The 20737-nt window shown below is 43.1% G+C and overlaps 1 protein-coding gene across 1 annotated transcript; it reads right to left on the reverse strand.

Moving 5' to 3' along the window:
- Positions 1–533: 533 nt before the first annotated feature.
- LOC121545822 (zinc finger protein 740-like) lies at positions 534–20415 on the reverse strand. Its single transcript, XM_041856657.1, has 6 exons — positions 20335–20415; positions 18406–18645; positions 17300–17440; positions 17016–17145; positions 3098–3216; positions 534–1756 (listed from the first exon to the last, which is right to left on the reverse strand). The coding sequence occupies exons 2-6, from the start codon at positions 18607–18609 to the stop codon at positions 1571–1573; spliced, it is 780 nt and encodes a 259-aa protein (XP_041712591.1). The 5' UTR covers positions 18610–18645; positions 20335–20415; the 3' UTR covers positions 534–1570.
- Positions 20416–20737: the final 322 nt, after the last annotated feature.

The raw sequence follows: 20737 nt of genomic DNA on the forward strand, positions 1-20737 counted from the left end.
GAGATTATCAGTGGTCTTGTATGTCTTCCATTTCCTAATAATTGCTCCCACAGTTGATTTCTTCAAACCAAGCTGCTTACCTATTACAGATTCAGTCTTCCCAGCCTGGTGCAGGTCTACAATTTTGTTTCTGGTGTCCTTTGACAGCTCTTTGGTCTTGGCCATAGTGGAGTTTGGAGTGTGACTGTTTGAGGTTGTGGACAGGTGTCTTTTATACTGATAACAAGTTCAAACAGGTGCCATTAATACAGGTAACGAGTGGAGGACAGAGGAGCCTCTTAAAGAAGAAGTTACAGGTCTGTGAGAGCCAGAAATCTTGCTTGTTTGTAGGTGACCAAATACTTATTTTCCACCATAATTTGCAAATAAATTCATAAAAAATCCTACAATGTGATTTTCTGGATTTTTTTTCCTCAATTTGTCTGTCATAGTTGACGTGTACCTATGATGAAAATTACAGGCCTCTCTCATGTTTTTAAGTGGGAGAACTTGCACAATTGGTGGCTGACTAAATACTTTTTTCCCCCACTGTATCTTTAAACGGTATTGAGTCAAACATAACAAGGACTGGAAGGATGTGTAGGACACTAACAATGAAGAACAAGAAATGTGCCAACAACCCAATGATCTCAACATCAAGGTAGGATCAGCTAGTTACACAGGTCTATTAGGCAACGGCCATTCACTAACAAGTCAGACCAGGAACTATTAAGCTAGTAGTAGTAGTAACAGAACCAACTTGAATGAATCTGAGTGGTTCAAGGCCACCAGTGTGTTCAACATTGTCCTTAAAATACTTAATCATGTCCAGAGTATGACGTGCTTGGCCACTGACCACTGAGGCTGCTTGTTGATCAGGAAGAGTGTCCTAGGTTACTGATCAGTATTGCCCAATGGTAAGCTTCCACAAACAATCAATGGTAAAAAAGCAAAGCCAGTTGTTCATATTGGTTTGACCAGACCAACCTCACATTTAAGGGCTTTCCAGGCAGGAAGCGCCGGCGGAGTTTCCCATTAATTTTCAATGGAGCTAGGTGGGGGGCCAAATTCTATCCAGGCGGAGCGGTCAGCGGTGCACGTGAAAGCTGCCTAACGGAGGCGGAGATAATAGGAATCTATTTTGCCGAACTCCACTCCGAATTTCCACTTACTGTCTGGAAAGAGCTCAAGTCGCCATGGATCATTCCCAGTCAAAACATACTTGTCTTGAGGCTACAACATGTCAGTTTGTGAATTCACTATTGCCATAGTAATATGACAGCTTGCCCAAACTGCTCCGACCCCACCCTAGGTCTCGTCTTCCCCTTCTGTTAAGTACCATGTACGTAACAATACAACAATTATTTTAAAAAGTATTACAAAAGTAGAAAATAATCCACTATCCCATCAACAGGATATGAGCTAGCTGGTGAGAACAACATAAGGTTTGGTGTCTTTGTCTTGTTTGTCTTAGCCAGGTTTATCTGGGCTGAGGCGGAGGGAGGATGCAGTACTGGTCTGCTCCAGTATGTGGCGCCACTGAGCTGAGGACTGCTGTCTGTGAGGGCGGGGGGGTGTCAGAGGTTAGAGGTCAGACAGCCAGACGGCTGTTCTGCTGCTGTAGGGGGCTCCAGGTGGCCGTGTGCCCAGGTGTATCCTGGGAATAGGCTCCTCCTCTGCCCTCGCAGGAGAATGACTGGTTCTCCTCCTTGGGGATGCTCCCCCCCGCCCCACACAGACGGCGATGACGAAGCAGACGGTCCGTCCGCGAGAAACTCTGGAACGGGGGCAGAGGGAAAGCATACATGTAACCACAAATGATGGGAGGCAGTGTAATGTACGTATTGAGCCCAAACCCTGGACCATGTTCAGTAGGCAAACGTTGTCGAATGTTGCAGATAGAAATGTCATGAAGAGCCGACATGATTCCTTATTCTACATAACATATTTATATCTGAACGTTCCACAACGTTATGCCTTGCTGACAGTGCCTCAGGTGTGTGTGTACAGTGTACACAATGTATACTGAACAGAAATATAAATGCAACATGTTGTTTCATGAGCTGAAATTAAAGTTCCCATAAGATGTGTTCCATATGCACAAAAAGCTTATTTCTCTAAAATGTTGTGCACAAATTTGTTTACATCCCTGTTAGTGAGCATTTCTCCTTTGCCAAGATAATCCATCCACCTGACAGGTGTGGCATATCAAGAAGCTGATTTAACAGCATCATCATTACACAGGTGCACCTTGTGCTGGGGACAATAAAAGGCCACTCTAAAATGTGCAGTTTTGTCACAACACAATGCCACAGATGTCTCATGTTTTGAGGGAGCGTGCAATTGGCATGCTGAATGCAGGAATGTCCACCAGAGCTGTTGCCAGAGAATTGAATGTTGATTTCTCTACCATAACCTGCCTCCAAAGTAGTTTTTGGCAGTACGTCCAACCGGCCTCACAACCGCAGACCTGACTGCAGTTTCGGCGGCGTCACTGACTTCAGTAGGCAAATGCTCACCTTCGATGGCCACTAGCACGTTGGAGAAGTGTGCTCTTCACAGATTAATCCCGGTTTCAATTGTACCGGCAGATGGCAGACAGCGTGTATGGCGTCGTGTGGGCGAGCGGTTTGCTGATTACATTTTGTACATTTCAGATTTGATGTCAACGTTGATGTCAATGTTGTGAACAGAGTACCCCATGGTGGCGGTGGGATTATGGTATGGGCAGGCATAAACTACAGACAATGAACACAATTGCATTTTATCGATGGAAATTTGAATGCACAGAGATACCATGACGAGATCCTGAGGCCCATAGTCCTGCCATTCATCCACCTGATCAATTATATGCGAAGGAGATGTGTCGTGCTGCATGAGGCAAATGGTGGTCACACCAGATACTGACAGTTTTTCTGATCCACGCCACTATCTTTAAAAAAAAAAGGTATCGGTGACCAACAGATGCATATCTGTATTCTCAATCATGTGAAATCCATAGATTAGGGCCTAATGAATTAATTTAAATTAACTGATTTTCTTATATGAACTGTAACTTAGTAAAATCTTTGAAATTGTTGCTTGTTTATATTTTTTGTTCAGTGTAGATCTCTCTTACCTGATTGCAGCGATCACACTGGTAGGGCTTCTCTCCACTGTGAACTCTCTTGTGTCTGTCCAGGTGGTATCGCTGAATAAACCGCATGTCACACACGTCACATGCAAACGGCTTCTCCCCTAAACAACAACACAAAAACACTGTTCAAAACTTAGTGCTATAGATTGAATTTGATGGATTTTTACATTTATTGTTTGGGGGCATCCACCAGCCCACCTCTTCGGAGGAAAAAAACTAATTTTCTTTCATTTTTTACAGCTTTTTCATTTTTGTTACATTCTACACACATGCCATTTTTTTTACACAGTAGTTACATAGCAAAATATTTATAGTTATTTGAGATACATTATTACATCTGGTTACACCATAAACAATTAATGAACATGCACCTGTGGAACGGTCGTTAAGACACTAACAGCTTACAGAAGGTAGGCAATTAAGGTCACAGTTATGAAAACTTAGGACACTAAAGAGGCCTTTCTACTGACTCTGAAAAACACCAAAAGAAAGATGCCCAGGGTCCCTGCTCATCTGCGTGAACGTGCCTTAGGCATGCTGCAAGGAGGCATGAGAACTGCAGATGTGGCCAGGGCAATAAATTGCAATGTCCGTACTGTGAGACGCCTAAGACAGCGCTACAGGGAGACAGGACGGACAGCTGATCGTCCTCGCAGTGGCAGACCACGTGTAACAACACCTGCACAGGATCGGTACATCCGAACATCACACCTGCGGGACAGGTACAGGATAGCAACAACAACTGCCCGAGTTACACCAGGAACGCACAATCCCTCCATCAGTGCTCAGACTGTCCGCAATAGGCTGAGAGAGGCTGGACTGAGGTCTTGTAGGCCAGTTGTAAGGCAGGTCCTCACCAGACATCACCGGCAACAATGTCGCCTATGGGCACAAACCCACCGTCGCTGGACCAGACAGGACTGGCAAAAAGTGCTCTTCACTGACGAGTCGCGGTTTTGTCTCACCAGGCGTGATGGTCAGATTCGCGTTTATCTTCGAAGGAATGAGCGTTACACCAAGGCCTGTACTCTGGAGCGGGATCCATTTGGAGGTGGAGGGTCCGTCATGGTCTGGGGCAGTGTGTCACAGCATCATCAGACTGAGCTTGTTGTCATTGCAGGCAATCTCAACGCTGTGCGTTACAGGGAAGACATCCTCCTCCCTCATGTGGTACCCTTCCTGCAGGCTCATCCTGACATGACCCTCCAGCATGACAATGCCACCAGCCATCCTGCTCGTTCTGTGCGTGATTTCCTGCAAGACAGGAATGAAAGTGTTCTGCCATGGCCAGTGAAGTGCCCAGATCTCAATCCCATTGAGCACGTCTGGGACCTGTTGGATCGGAGGGTGAGGGCTAGGGCCATTCCCCCCAGAAAATGTCTGGGAACTTGCAGGTGCCTTGGTGGAAGAGTGGGGTAACATCTCACAGCAAGAACTGGCAAATCTGGTGCAGTCCATGAGGAGATGCACTGCAGTACTTAATGCAGCTGGTGGCCACACCAGATACTGACTGTTACTCTTTTGACCCCGTTCAAGGTCCTGGAGTGGCCTAGCCAGTCTCCAGATCTCAACCCCATAGAAAATCTTTGGAGGGAGTTGAAAGTCCGTGTTGCCCAGCGACAGCCCCAAAACATCACTGCTCTAGAGGAGATCTGCATGGAGGAATGGGACAAAATACCAGCAACAGTGTGTGAAAACCTTGTGAAGACTTACAGAAAACGTTTGACCTGCGTCATTGCCAACAAAGGGTATATAACAAAGTATTGAGAAACTTTTGTTATTGACCAAATACTTATTTTCCACCATAATTTGCAAATAAATTCATTAAAAATCCTTTCATTTTGTCTGTCATAGTTGACGTGTACCTATGATGAAAATTACAGGCCTCTCTCATCTTTTTAAGTGGGAGAACGTGCACAATTGGTGGCTGACTAAATACTTTTTTTCCCCCACTGTATATGTATCAAACCAGTTGCCGTGATAAGTTATTTGTTGTTGTGCACTCTCCTCAAACAATAGCATGGTATTGTTTTTATTGTAATAGCTACTGTAAATTGGACAGTGCAGTTAGATTAACAAGAATTTAAGCTTTCTGCCCATGTAAGTCGCTCTGGATAAGAGCGTCTGCTAAATGACGTAAATGTAAAAATGTAAAATGTATAAGACATGTCTATGTCCTGGAAAGTTTGCTGTTACTTACAACAGTCATTCTAATCACATTAGCGCACGTTAGCTCAACCGTCCCGTATACGGGACACCGATCCCGTAGAGGTTAAATAGCGAATGGACCGTTTACATCACTTCCTGTTGAACGCGGAACAAGGAAGAGCTCAGATTTGTTGTTTTGAAAGTGTATTGGGAAGTTCTTAGTAGCTAGCTAACTCTTTAGTTTGGATCCCACGACAGTTGGCATCAGTTGCTGGGATTGCTAGTCTCTGTCCAGTGATCCTGCCGACCAAGGACGGGTCTGAGGAGCTATTTGGCATTGCAGCTAGCCTAGCTGCTAGCTAGCAGGGTTTTCTTGAGGGCTTGAACGCAGCCCGCAACGCGGTTAGCCATTGTGGCTGGGACCGTGGATTGCCCCGGGTTTGTGGCTGTCTAGATCCCTGCTGTTTGTTGTTTTCAATCTTCCCTGTGACCTGCCCTGTCTGGAAATTGAAGATGGACAATAGGAAGATTGAGGTGGAGCGCGCCCACAGGACTGGAAAACCCACCACCTGCCCAGGTGACAGGCCCAGGCCGATAGTGGTCAAGTTCCTGAGGTTCAAGGACAAGGTAGCTGTTCTGGAAAGAGCCAAGAACTTGAGAGGAACGTATATCTTTCTCAACGAGGACTATCCTGAACCTGTGCGCCAGAAGAGGAAATAACTTATCCCAGCCATGAAAGCTGCCAGAGCGCGTGGGGACATTGCTTACATCCGCTATGACAGGCTCATTGTCCATCCTACCTCCCAGAAGCCTGGGAGGGATGAGAGAGCCAAGCCTATGGGTTCATAGCTTCAACCCCGCAGCGCACACACACACCAATTGATTAATGCTTTTCAGTATTATGTCTACAGTGGGGAAAAAAAAGTATTTAGTCAGCCACCAATTGTGCAAGTTCTCCCACTTAAAAAGATGAGAGAGGCCTGTAATTTTCATCATAGGTACACGTCAACTATGACAGACAAAATCAGAAAAAAAATCCAGAAAATCACATTGTAGGATTTTTAATGAATTTATTTGCAAATTATGGTGGAAAATAAGTATTTGGTCAATAACAAAAGTTTCTCAATACTTTGTTATATACCCTTTGTTGGCAATGACACAAGTCAAACATTTTCTGTAAGTCTTCACAAGGTTTTCACACACTGTTGCTGGTATTTTGGCCCATTCCTCCATGCAGATCTCCTCTAGAGCAGTGATGTTTTGGGGCTGTCGCTGGGCAACACGGACTTTCAACTCCCTCCAAAGATTTTCTATGGGGTTGAGATCTGGAGACTGGCTAGGCCACTCCAGGACCTTGAAATGCTTCTTACGAAGCCACTCCTTCGTTGCCCGGGCGGTGTGTTTGGGATCATTGTCATGCTGAAAGACCCAGCCACGATTCATCTTCAATGCCCTTGCTGATGGAAGGAGGTTTTCACTCAAAATCTCACGATACATGGCCCCATTAATTCTTTCCTTTACACGGATCAGTCGTCCTGGTCCCTTTGCAGAAAAACAGCCCCAAAGCATGATGTTTCCACCCCCATGCTTCACAGTAGGTATGGTGTTCTTTGGATGCAACTCAGCATTCTTTGTCCTCCAAACACGACGAGTTGAGTTTTTACCAAAAAGTAGCAATACAATAATATAACATATATAGAAGAGACAGAAATGCTCATAGGGGAGGTATTGCTGTATATATATATTCAGAGCCATATCCCTGTAATGTTTAAAGAAGATCTTATGTCAAGTGTTATTGAAGTGTTGTGGTTGCAGGTTCCCTGGCCACATCTAAAGCCTTTTCTGTTGGGGTGTTGCTATAGGCCATCAAGTGTGAACAGTCAGTATCTAAATAATGTGTGTGAAATGCTTGATAGTGTATATGTGATGTAAACAGAGAGGTCTACTTTCTTGGGGACCTGAATATTGACTGGTTTTCAACAAGCTGTCCGCTCAAGAGGAAGCTTCTCACTGTAACCAGTGCCTGTAATCTGGTTCAGGTTATTAATCAACCTACCAGGGTGTTTACAAACACTACAGGAACAAGATCATCCACATGTATCGATCACATTTTTACTAATACTGTAGAACTTTGTTCTAAATCTGTATCCTTGCCCATTGGATGCAGTGATCACAATATAGTGGCTATATCCAGGAAAGCAAAAGTTCCAACAGCTGGGCCTAAAATAGTGTATAAGAGATCATACAAATGATTTTGCTGTGACTCATATGTGGATGATGTAAAACAAATATGTGTTGGTCTGATGTGATTAATAAGGAGCATCCAGACGCTGCACTTGATGAATTTATGAAATGTCTTCTTCCAATTATTGATAAACATGCACCTGTTAGGAAACTGCCTGTTAGAACGGTTAAGGCTCCATGGATTGATGAGGAATTGATAAACTGTATGGTTGAAAGAGATGGGGCAAAAGGAGTGGCTAATAAGTCTGGCTGCACATCTGACTGGTTGACTTACTGCAAATTGAGAAATTATGTGACTAAACTCAACAAAAAGAAGAAGAAACTGTATTATGAATCCCAAGATCAATGAATGAAGATATAAAGAATGATGGAAAAACACTTGGGAGTACTTTAAATGAAATTATGGGCAGAAAGACAAATTCAACTCCATCTTTCATCGAATCAGATGGCTTATTTATCACAAAACCATTTGACGTTGCCAATTATTTTAATGATTACTTCATTGGCAAAGTGGGAAGACTTAGGCAGGAAATGCCAACAATGAACAGTGAGCCATTGTATTCATGCATAAAAAAACAAATAATTAAAAGAAAAGCATTGCAAGTTTGAATTTTGTAATTTTGAAGTTAGTGTGGGAGAGGTGGAAAAATTATTGTTATCGATCAATAATGACAAACCTCCTGGCATTGACAACTTAGATGGAAAGCTACTGAGGATGGTAGCTGACTCTATAGCCACTCCTATATGTAATATCTTTAATCTGAGCCTAGAGGAAAGTCTTTGTCCTCAGGCCTGGAGGGAAGCCAAAGTAATTTCCTCTACCCAAGAATGGTAAAGTGGCCTTTACTGGTTCTAACAGCAGACCTATAAGCTTGCTGCCAGCTCTTAGCAAACTGTTGGAAGAAATTGTGTTTTACCAAATACAATGCTATTTCTCAGTAAACAAATTAACAACAGACTTTCAGCATGCTTATAGGGAAGGGCACTCACCATGTACTGCACTGATACAAATGACTGATGATTGGTTGAAAGAAATTGATAATAAGAAGATTGTGGGAGCAGTACTGTTAGATTTCAGTGCAGCCTTTGACATTATTGACCATAACCTGTTGTTGAGAAAACGTATGTGTTATGGCTTTTCAACCTCTGCCATATCGTGGATTCAGAGCTATCTATCTAATTGAACTCAAAGGGTTTTCTTTAATGGAAGCTTCTCTAATGTCAAACATGTAAAGTGTGGTGTACCACAGGGCAGCTCTCTAGGCCCTCTACTCTTTTCTATTTTTACCAATGACCTGCCATTGGCATTAAACAAAGCATGTGTGTCCATGTATGCTGATGATTCAACCATATACGTGTCAGCAACCACAGCTAATGAAGTCACTGAAACCCTTAACAAAGAGTTGCAGTCTGTTTTGGAATGGGTGGCCACTAATAAACTGGTCCTGAACATCCCTAAAACTAAGAGCAATGTATTTGGTACAAATCATTCCCTAAGTTCTAGACCTCAGCTGAATCTGGTCATGAATGGTGTGGCTGTTGAACAAGTTGAGGAGACTAAATTACTTGGCGTTACCTTAGATTGTAAACTATCATGGTCAAAACATTTAGATTCAATGGTTGTAAAGAGATGCTCTGTTTTTTTGACACCACACTCCAAAAAGCAAGTTCTGCAGGCTCTAGTTTAGTCTAATCTTGATTATTGTCCAGTCGTGTGGTCCAGTGCTGCAAGGAAATACCTAGTTAAGCTGCAGCTGTCCCAAAACAGAGCGACATGTCTTGCTCTTCATTGTAATCAGAGGGCTGATATAAATACTCTGCATGCCAGTCTCTCTTGGTTAAGAGTTGAGGAGAGACTGACTGCATCACTTCTTCTTTTTATAAGAAACAATAATGTGTTGAAAATCCCAAATTGTTTTCATAGTCAACATACACACAGCTCTGACACACACACTTACCCCACCAGACATGCCACCAGGGGTCTTTTCACAGTCCACAAATCCAGAACAAATTCAAGAAAGTGTACAGTATCATATAGAGCCATTATTGCATGGAACTCAGTTCCATCTCATATTGCTCAAATAAACAGCAAACCTTGTTTCAAAAAACAGATAAAGCAACACCTCACGGCACAACGCCTCTCCCCTATTTGGCCTAGATAGTTTGTGTGTATGTATTGATATGTAGGCTACGTGTGCCTTTAACATTTTTTTATGTAGTTCTGTCCTTGAGCTGTTCTTGTCTATTAATGTTCTGTATTATTTCATGTTTTGTGTGGACCCCAGGAAGAGTAGCTGCTGCTTTTGCAACAGCTAATAGGGATTCTAATAAAATACCAAATGGAAGACGCTTTTCCCCGTGGTTTATTTTCATGCCAACCAGGAAGGCTATACTCCTGTTGTAAATATAAGCAATGTGCTTAATATTAGGAAAGTTGAGAAATAAATATAGTAGGCCTAGCCTGTAGAAGCTGATAGGATCCTCCTCTTTTTATTAGCGTCTATCACTCTGATTTCTCCCGCAATTGCATAGCCTATAGACATTTTGTGAAACATGAGCTCATGGGAACTCATGAAATGTTTGATTAGATTTCGAAATACATTTGCATTGATGTGCAGAGTGCTAAGTACCAGGCAGTTAGCATGTTTGTTAGGCTACTGGCTATGACCAGCAGCAGCATCAGAGCTTGGAGAAGCCTAATTACCGTGACTAAAGGGTCATGTGGAATTTGACTGCCTTCATGACTTGTGACCGCCGGTGTGGCGGTAATACGGTCACCGCAACAGCCCTAGTCACGTGGCCGTGGCTTTCTATATAAAGGAGGCAGTGGTGCGACAAACAACATCGTCAGCAGCAGTCCTGTGGGCGAAAATAGCTTGTTGATGAGAGGTCGAAGGGGAATGGCAAGAATCATGCAAGCTAACAGGCGGGCCACAAACAGGCAAATAACGGCGCAGTACAACAGTGGTGTGCAGAACAGTATCTCGGAACTCGTCGGTCCTTGTCACGGATGGGCTACTGCAGCAGACGTCCACACCAGGTTCCACTCCTATCAGCTATAAACAAAAAGCGTCTCTAGTGGGCACGCGATCACCAACACTGGACAATTGAGGAGTGGAAAAACATTGTCTCGTCCGACGAATCCCGGTTTCTGTTGCTTCATGCTGATGGCAGCATGAGACCATGGCACAATCCTGCCTGGCGTCAACGGTACAGGCTGGTGGTGGTGTAATGGTGTGGGGAATGTTTTCCTGGCACATGTTAGGTCCCTTGATACCAATTGAGCAACATTTCCATGCCCCGAAGAATTCCGGCTTTTCTGGAGGCAAAGGGGGGTCCGACCCGATACTAGATGGGTGTACCTAATAAACTGGCCGCTGAGATTATATTGTTTTTTCGGTCATAACTATTATAGATCATGGGCTTTTAAAAACCAACCCTCAGCCCATCCCACCTATCTCCGTAAACGACCCTCTTATAATATCCATTTGCCATATCTTTTTCAACTGGCTGTTGCACATACATTCTGAACCTTTCTAATCGCATAGTATCCACAGATTGTAAAATTAAAGATAAATATGTGTACTGTTTTCACTGGCACTTAAAATTATGACCAAATTCGAGCTGGCTCAAATGGAATTCTCAAATTCAAGCGGGGTCGAAGGAAACCCGGGCCAGCGCAACCCAGTTTCACAACTTGTGCCAGCTCGATTAGAATTCGGGCTGGTGACGCCGTTACTATGCAACCACCAAGCTGATCACAGCTGGACGCTGACACAACGTTTAGCTAGCTCGTCTGGGCTTGTTGCTGTTAGCTAGCACATGGACAAGCAGTACTGCAGTAGTCAGACATTAATAATAATAATAATAATAATAATAATAATAATAATAATATGCCATTTAGCAAAGCTTTTATCAAAAGCGACTTACAGTCATGCGTGCATAATTTTGATTTGTGTATGGGTGGTCCCGGGGATCGAACACACTACCTTGGCGTTACAAGCGCAGTGCTCTACCAGCTGAACTACAGAGGACCACAATTACATGAATTACCACCATAGCTCGATGCTTCATTCATTTTTGCACTACACAATCAACTTTTATGAGAACAGTCAGCCCTCAAATGCTAGCCACCAAACGTTAGTTAGCAAATCAGAGTTGAAACAAGCTTGCTAGCAGGAATTTTGGCTGGCCAGGTCGTATTGAAAGCTAGCTAGCTACATCATATCAAACCTGTTGTCTGGTTTGCTTGGTTAGCTAGCTAGCTAGCTAACAGCCAATGCCATGGCAAGCAAGGAATTAAGCTAGCTAGCCTGTTATGCTAGCGACGACGCTAACCTTTTAGCTAGCTAACGTCAACAAGCTAAATAAATGGCTCTGAGTCTGGCTGGCACTGGCAGGAGTATGGGGTAACGTTAGTTACAGCATGGTGAGGGTGAATTAAATTCTTCAACATCTTGCTAACTAGCTAGCAACATTAGTGAAGCCATTTGCAATCACATATTGGCTACCTAGCAACATGGCATTATTTCTCATTTCTGGAGGCAGTGGAAACGCAATATGAGCTAGCCCAGGGGTGTCAAACGTCCGGCCCACGGGCCGGATCAGGCCCGCAAACGGGTTTAATCCGGCCCGCGAGATGATTTTATAAAGTATAAAAATGAGCTGCAATTTTTCAATAAAATAAACTGATGTTCCAATTGCGTCCACTGGATGGCACAATAGCAATTGTGTTAAGCAAGCAAACTGTTTATACCGGGGCAGAGCAAGTAGGTCAAGCAAGTGCAGCCAGTCCGGATGAGCTACTTTGTTTTGCCCGCGATATTTATTACGGCTTCTACTTTTAACATTATGTGCTTTGGCACCCTCATTGCCCCAATATGTCTCTGTCAAAAAATAGAAAAGTGGACGCAGAGTGCAAAGTGTTCCATGAAAAATGGTCATCCTCCTATTTATTCAGGGAATTGAATGTGAAAGCTGTATGTTTGGTGTTCACAGCATGTTGCAGTGCTGAAAGAATATAACCTTCGTCGCCACTATGTGAGTCTTCATGCCGACAAATATGACAACTTTCAAGGACAGCGGAGAAGAGAGAAGGTGAATGAACTGTTGGCGGGTCTGAAGAAACAGCAGTCTGTGTTTACTCACAGCCGAGACATCAGTGACACTGCAGTGAAAGGCAGCTACCTCATTGCTAATGAAATCACAGTGGCTTCAAAACCATTTAGTGAGGGTGAATTTGTAAAAACATGCATGATGAAGGCAGCGGAGATTGTGTGCCCTGAAAAGCGCCAGGCTTTTGCAAATATCAGCCTGACAAGAAACGCAGTTGCAGACAGGATTTCCGATCTTTCAGTGGATTTGGATAGCCAGTTGAAGCAAAAGGTAAAGTCATTTATTGCGTTTTCGGTTGCAATTGATGAAAGCACGGACATTACAGATGTTGCACAACTGGCCATTTTCATCCACGGAGTTGATGACACATTGACCGTCACCGAGGAGTTTGTGGAGTTGGTGCCGATGACAGCTACAACGACAGCAGCTGATATTTTCACCGCACTCGTCGGCGCGCTGGACAGGGTCGGAGTGGACTGGTCCTGCGCTGTCAGCCTGGCTACAGATGGTGCACCCTCAATGATCGGGAAAAAAGCAGGCGTTGTGACAAAGTTCAGAGAGAAAGTGCAATCTGCAAATGGAGGACGTGATTTTTGGTCTTTTCACTCTATTTTGCACCAGGAGGCTTTGTGTTGCAAGTCATTAAAGATGGATAACGTCATGAAGGTGGTCATCCAAACTGTTAATTTCATCCGATCCAGAAGCCTGAATCACCGTCAGTTTGACAGCCTTCTCAGAGAGAAAGACCACATCTATGGCCTGCCATACCACACTGAGGTAAGATGGTTAAGCCGAGGTGCTGAGGCGTTTCTTTGATTTACGAGAAGAAATTGAACAGTTCATGGAAGAAAAGGGCAAACCAGTGTTAGAATTTCATTCCACAGAATGGATGCAGGACCTTCCATTTATGGTGGATGTTACAGAGCACCTGAATAACTTGAACAAACAGCTGCAAGGGCGCAACAAAGTTGTCACGCAGTATTATGACAGCATACGTTCTTTCAAGTTGAAGCTGTCATTGTGGGAGACGCAACTCGCCGGTGGTGATGCAGCTCACTTCCCCTGTCTGAAAAATGTGTGCGCGACCAAACATGTGGCAGACATGAAGCGGTTCAAAGATAAAATAACGGGACTGTTACGGGAGTTTGAGCAACGCTTTCAGATTTTTGGTGAACTGGAGAAAGACTTCAACGTTTTTTGCTCGCCATTCACCGTGAATCCCTCTGATCTGCCCGTCAGCATCCAACTTGAAATAATAGACTTGCAGTGTGACTCGGATTTGAAGGGCAAATTTGCCGCAGCTGGCTTGGACACATTTTATCAGAATCTCTTGCCAGGTTACCCCAACTTGACAGCCCTCGCTGCAAAACTGTTGTGCATGTTTGGAACCACATATCTTTGTGAGCAAGTTCTCTGTAATGAGCATAAATAAAACAAAGCTGCGCTCAAGGCTCACGCACAAGCACTTGAATCACATCCTGAAGTTGGCTGCCACTCAGGATGTGACGCCTGATATTGATGCGCTGGTGAAAGCTAAAAGATGCCAGGTATCAGGAGTCAAATAAACTATGCAACCCCACTTAAAGTGCTGCATGAGACACCCTGATATAGTTCTGTGATCTGTGATATACTTCTGTGAATCACTGAGGCATTGTGTGTTTGTGTGTTGTTTGTCCTCAGAATTTTCTAATAAGTTGATGTGTTTTATGATTAATAGTGATGTTGTGCTTTTGGACACACTGTCCTCAGGCTCCAGCTTTATGTTTATATGTTTTTATGTTGATGTGCTATTGTTTTTAATTTATTTTATTTTATTTGTATATTTAACCTATTCTTGACTCTGTGGTTCTTGCACTTGTTTGGGGAACAGGATTTCATTATTTTTATCTACATTTCTGCCTGAGAAATGACACCCTGATATAGTTCTGTGATCTGTGAAACAGTTCTGTGAATCACTGAGGCATTGTGTGTTTGTGTGTTCTTTTTCTTTAGAATTTTCAAATAACCTTGAGGTGTTTTATGATTAATAGTGATGTTGTGCTTGTACTATTTTGGACACTGTCCTCAGGCTCCAGCTTTATGTTTTATGTTGATCGTATTAAAACAAAGAAAACAATCTGAAGTTGTTGTTTTTAAGTTATATATACCATGATTTTACCGGTCCGGCCCACTTGGGAATAGATTTTCCTCCATGTGGCCCCTGAGCTAAAATGAGTTTGACATCCCTTAGCTAGCCCAAGGCCAGCCCAACCTGGGTTGACTTCAAAGTGCCAATGGAAATGAGGCTTAAGAGTGTTATTATATTGTTGATTGATTGACTATGGCTTTCCAAATCTCCCAACAGTGCTATTTGTAGGGTTAGTTTCAGGTAAATGTTGTCATTTTTCAGCCACTTCTGAACCTGTGACCAGAAACAAGCTACATCGGGGCAATACCAGAAAAAGTTATCTAATGATTTTGTCCCTTTGCAGCAAAATCTGCAGAGCTGAGATGGTTGCATGCCCCACATACAGTTGAAATCGGAAGTTTACATACACTTAGGTTGGAGTCAATAAAACTGGTTTTTCAACCACTCCACAAATGTCTTGTTAACAAACTATTGTTTTGTCAAGTCGGTTAGGACATCTACTTTATGCATGATACAAGTAATTTTTCCAACAATTGTTTACAGACAGATTATTTAACTTATAATTCACTGTATCACAATTCCAGTGGGTCAGAAGTTTACATACACTAAGTTGACTGTGCCTTTAATCAGCTTGGAAAAATCCAGAAAATGATGTCATGGCTTTAGAAGCTTCTGAAAGGCTAATTGACATCATTTGAGTCAATTGGAGGTGTACCTGTGGATGAATTTCAAGGCCTACCTTCAAACGCAGTGCCTCTTTGCTTGACATCGTGGGAAAATCAAAAGAAATCAGCCAAGACCTCAGAAAAAAAATGGTAGACCTCCACAAGTCTGGTTCATCCTTGGGAGCAATTTCCCAATGCCTGAAGGTACCACGTTCATCTGTACAAACAATAGTACGCTAGTTTAAACACCATGGGACCACGCAGCCGTCATACCGCTCAGGAAGGAGACGCGTTCTGTCTCCTAGGGATGAACGTACTTTGGTTCGAAAAGTGCAAATCAATCCCAGAACAACAGCAAAGGACCTTGTGAAGATGCTGGAGGAAACCGGTACAAAAGTATCGATCTCCACAGTAAAACGAGTCCTATATCGACATAACCTGAAAGGCCGCTCAGCAAGGAAGAAGCCACTGCTCCAAAACCGCCATAGAAAAGCCAGACTACGGTTTGCAACTGCACATGGGGACAAAGCTCGTACTTTTTGTAGAAATGTCCTCTGGTCTGAAACAAAAATAGAACTGTTTGGCCATAATGACCATCGTTATGTTTGGAGGAAAAAGGGGGCCGCTTGCAAGCCGAAGAACACCATCCCAACCGTGAAGCACGGGGTGGCAGCATCATGCTGTGGGGGTGCTTTGCTGTAGGAGGGACTGGTGCACTTCACAAAATAGATGGCATCATGAGGAAGGAAAATTATGTGGATATATTGAAGCAACATCTCAAGACATCAGTCAGGAAGTTAAAGCTTGGTCTCAAATGAGTCTTCCAAATGGACAATGACCCCAAGCATATTTCCAAAGTTGTGGCAAAATGGCTTAAGGACAACAATGTCAAGGTATTGGAGTGGCCATCACAAAGCCCTGACCTCAATCCTATAGAACATTTGTGGGCAGAACTGAAAAGGCGTGTGCGAGCAAGGAGGCCTACAAACCAGCTCTGTCAGGAGGAATGGGCCAAAATTCACCCAACTTATTGTGGGAAGCTTGTGGAAGGCTACCCGAAACCTTTGACCCAAGTTACACAATTTAAAGGCAATGCTACCAAATACTAATTGAGTGTATGTAAACATCTGACCCACTGGGAATGTGAAGAAAGAAATACAAGTTTAAATAATTCTCTCTACTATTATTCTGACATTTCACATTCTTAAAATAAAGTGGTGATCCTAACTGACCTAAGACAGGGAATATTTACTAGGATTAAATGTCAGGAATTGTGAAAAACTGAGTATAAATGTATTTGGCTAAGGTGTATGTAAACTTCCAACTTCAACTGTACATGACATTCTGCTGGTGGCAAGAATTTTGTATAATAATTTAAATAGGAAAATGTTTGGTTTTGAATCAAGCGTTGTTTTGTCTATCAGTTCATAAACTATGTGCCATGGATTTTTAACTTAAGAAAAATAAAACATCTGCTTTTAAATTGTGAGTCGTGCATGTTTCTCTACTAATTAATGTTTTTTCTGACTAGTGTTATAACTGTTACCACATTTTACGAGTATTCCTGTGCAATGAAGGTGAAACGTAAAGCGATACAAACCTGTATGAGTGAGGATGTGCCGCTTCAGGTGGTAGCTACTTCGGAACGCTCCATAGCAGTGCTCACAGATAAAGTTCTTCTGTACTTGTGAATTATGATCATCATCACCGTTAATATCCATCTCCACCTGCTGAGAAACACAATGAGGTTTCAGATTATTAGAACTTCTCATATTATACACACCATAAAAGTGTAACGCTACAGCACACACAATTCTGTCCTGCAATTGTTTCCATCATTGTACATTCCATCTTCCCACTCTCTCTCACACAAACACTACTTACCTCCACTTTCTCTCTCAGCTTGTTGGGTGTTGCTGATTTTCTGTGCTTCTTTTTTGTCGGTTGTATATTCTGGCTGGCCTGCATATCTTTCTCATCCAGCAGCCTGGGTGCATGAAATGAGTGTCCATCCTTTCTGATAAACTATTGAGGAGAGAGATGGGACAAATAAATTGGTGGGGGAAATGGTTGATAATTCATTTATTTCTAATATACTAACCAAAATAGAGCTACTGCTTAGATATGTATTCATATTATTATAATTTTTTTATAGATTTACAATAATTACATGAATATAATTTCAGATGAATTGCCAAACCCCGAAATGTAAAGAGTCAAATAGCTTTCAAATAGGCACATCCTTTTCTTCTCCTCTACACTGCATTCCATTTTCTCTATAATATTTTTTTTGGGTTCAGTTTATTTTTTTTGTACACTAAAATAACAAGTACTTATAGAGAATCAACTAAATTGAATGTTCTGAGTCCATGGCACTGCATAGATCACATCGGAAGACAATCCTTTAGGTGTGGAATTTTTTGTTGTTGGAGTAATTCCCCTTCCAAGTGCATACCTAGTGAGAGAGGAATGCCTTTTGGTAGCAATGTTTTTGTACTGCACATGAGGGCAGAGTTTTCTAAACAAATGCCCACCGATTGATAGAAATAATCATTATATTATTCTGTCAGGTAGGCCTACTTTGCAGTTAACATTTAATTGAGAAAACCTTTGTCTACCCACAAGACGGTTATCATAGGCATCGCTAACTGGCTATACAAAGTGATAGCCAAACGTGCGCATACACAGACGGGCAATATCGCTGGAAATTAATTGGCAGATATTGTGTTTGGCTTTTTAAGCCAATTGTGGCTAACAATGGGTGGGATAATGTCAATGTGGCTTTGATTGGATACTAGCTGGGAGCTTGCAGTGTCTGATACAGTATTTGTGAGATTTGTTTATGACAGTTTGCGGTGGAACACATGAAAAATTTACTTTCAGCATTGTTCGGCGAGTTGCTCATAGGCGGGCTGCAAGCTAGTGGTAGCTCGTGATCTAGCTGTTGGGAGACCCTTGCCTTATAACGTTAGTGTGTCTCTGTTTCTCACCAGGGGTGGGCAGCTGACCCCCAAGGGCAGGACCATGTGGCTGTGGTGGGAGTGGGACTGGTGGTTGTTGTGGTGTCCATGGTGTGATTGGTGAGACTGCTGCTGGTGGCTCTCAGGGTTGTTGTTGTCCCTCTGGCCCTGGCTGTGCTGTGACATCATCTTCTTCTGTCCCCCAGACATGTTGTTGGCCTGCATCAGGGCCATGCTGGACAGCACCGCCTCACAGCCCAGCAACCAAGCCTGGAGGAACAACACAAACAGCAGTTCAGTTGGACAGTAGTATGGTGGCCTAGGATTGTCATCAACCCAGACTGTAGGAACAACACAGGACAAACAGCAGCTCAGAGTCAGCATCAGGGTCATAGTCAGGGCCACAGTCCCAGGCATAAAGGCTGACACACAGGGACTGCAGATGATCGTCCACTGACTGTTTTTGGCCTGGTCTGTCAGGCCTCTAAGGGAAAGACTCAGAGAAAAAGTGAGGATGAGAGAAGGCCTCCAAGCCATGAATGTAATGGCATTGTGGCACAAAGACGAAAAACAAGAGGCTAAATAAATTAAAACCAAGATGGAAAGAAGGAAGGAGAATTCAACTGACCCATTTCATGTGGTCTCGAACTGAGTTGTTGGGATGGTGTGTCATTGCCGGTGCGTGGATTGAATGCGTGTGTGTTTATGCGTGTGTGTTTGGGGGTACAGGGGCGCGTCAAGGGGGTTCACTCAGGATGAGGGGTGTGAGAAGACTACACCCACCCAAATCATCAGGTGCCAAAGCCTGGAAATAGAGGGTTATTGTGAGGCCAAATTATTGTATTTTGTTTATTTTTACTATGACTACTGGTATTCAAATTCAGGCCTAATATATCTAATAGAGTGCAATTTGGTTTAATTATCAGGGGTGCTTTTATAAATTTGGCATGGTCAACAAAGACCGTTTATATCAGGCTTGGAGACAGCAGCCCCAGTGGTTTGGTGTATGCCTCTTCTTCCCATGGAAAACTGAATAGATTATTGTCAAATATTGTTGCAATGATGACAGAAATAAAGCTGGAGAAGGAGGACAAACACCTTCTGTTCATGAATATGATCTGGAAAAGGGGTTATGATTCGTGCAAGTTACTCAAAAGACCATTCAATATTGACCCAAATATAAGCTAATGATATGATATCACATGTTAGGAGTCAAGTACAAAAACAAACAGGAAAGCATAGTTTAGCCACACAGTTGATCGATCATCTTGTGCTCCCTTTACTCTAGTCTCCATACAAGTACTCTAGTTTCCATGCAAAGTGCCCGCTAAAGCTGCCTGGAAGTGAGGGGCTAAAGCTGCCTGGAAGTGAGGGGCTAAAGCTGCCTGGAAGTGAGGGGCTAAAGCTGCCTGGAAGTGAGGGGCTAAAGCTGCCTGGAAGTGAGGGACTATCTACCTAGCTTGTTGGAGCTCACTTCAAATGCAGTATTATTCAGTGCCCTTAGACTGCACTGCTCTAGTTAAATACAATCATGTCTGAATACTGAGCCAGCTCAAAGTAAGAGAAGGAGCTAGCTAGCTACCTAATTAGCAAGCTAGCTGGCTAACGCTAGCTAGACATCCTCACTGAGTTTCCGAGGCCAAATACCAACAATAGCTATGGGGTAACGTTAGCTAAGATCATGAGTGAAAATATTGTTTAGTTAAATATTTTGTGAATTAGCGATCAATGAGGTAACTTATGGGGTAAAGCAAGAGTCCGCTTAAGTGAAGCTAGCGCAAGATGACTCACTGGTTGGGTACCCCCCCAGACAACACAACAGCAGCCAGGCAGGGCGTGCGGGTTGAGCGCCGACTACAAATTGTCCTAACTCTCATTGCCTTAAAATTCTTGGAAATAACTTATGCATTGCAACTCTATGGTGGCTTTGTTTGGAAGTACATTTTAGAAATGGTTTACCTTTAGTTTTTTTGAGTTTGCAGATTAATATTTCTTGTCGGAGTTCCAAATTTTCTCAGTTTACAAACACAGGAAACTACACCGGAAGTGTTCCCCAGGGAGAGCTTCCAAATGATTTGAGAACAATGACGCATGATATCGGCCATGTTGGTAAGGGAAATATAGGGGGCTTGCAGTTGCGTCACAAATCACCTAGCAACCACACCAGGCGCCATGTTGGAAGACCAGAGTCAGTCTGGTGGAAGTCCTCCAATCATCCACATGACTGGCTGCGTTAAAACTTCGCAAAGATTACCTATGAGCTAGCTAGCTACAGGAACTTAGTGTTCAGTCTAACTCAAATGAGCTGCTAAAGTAATGTTCGCTAGCTAGCTTTACATACTGTATAGTAGGGGTCACCAAC

Source organism: Coregonus clupeaformis, chromosome 30 (assembly GCF_020615455.1).
Source record: "Coregonus clupeaformis isolate EN_2021a chromosome 30, ASM2061545v1, whole genome shotgun sequence".
In the NCBI taxonomy this organism is placed as follows: domain Eukaryota; kingdom Metazoa; phylum Chordata; class Actinopteri; order Salmoniformes; family Salmonidae; genus Coregonus; species Coregonus clupeaformis.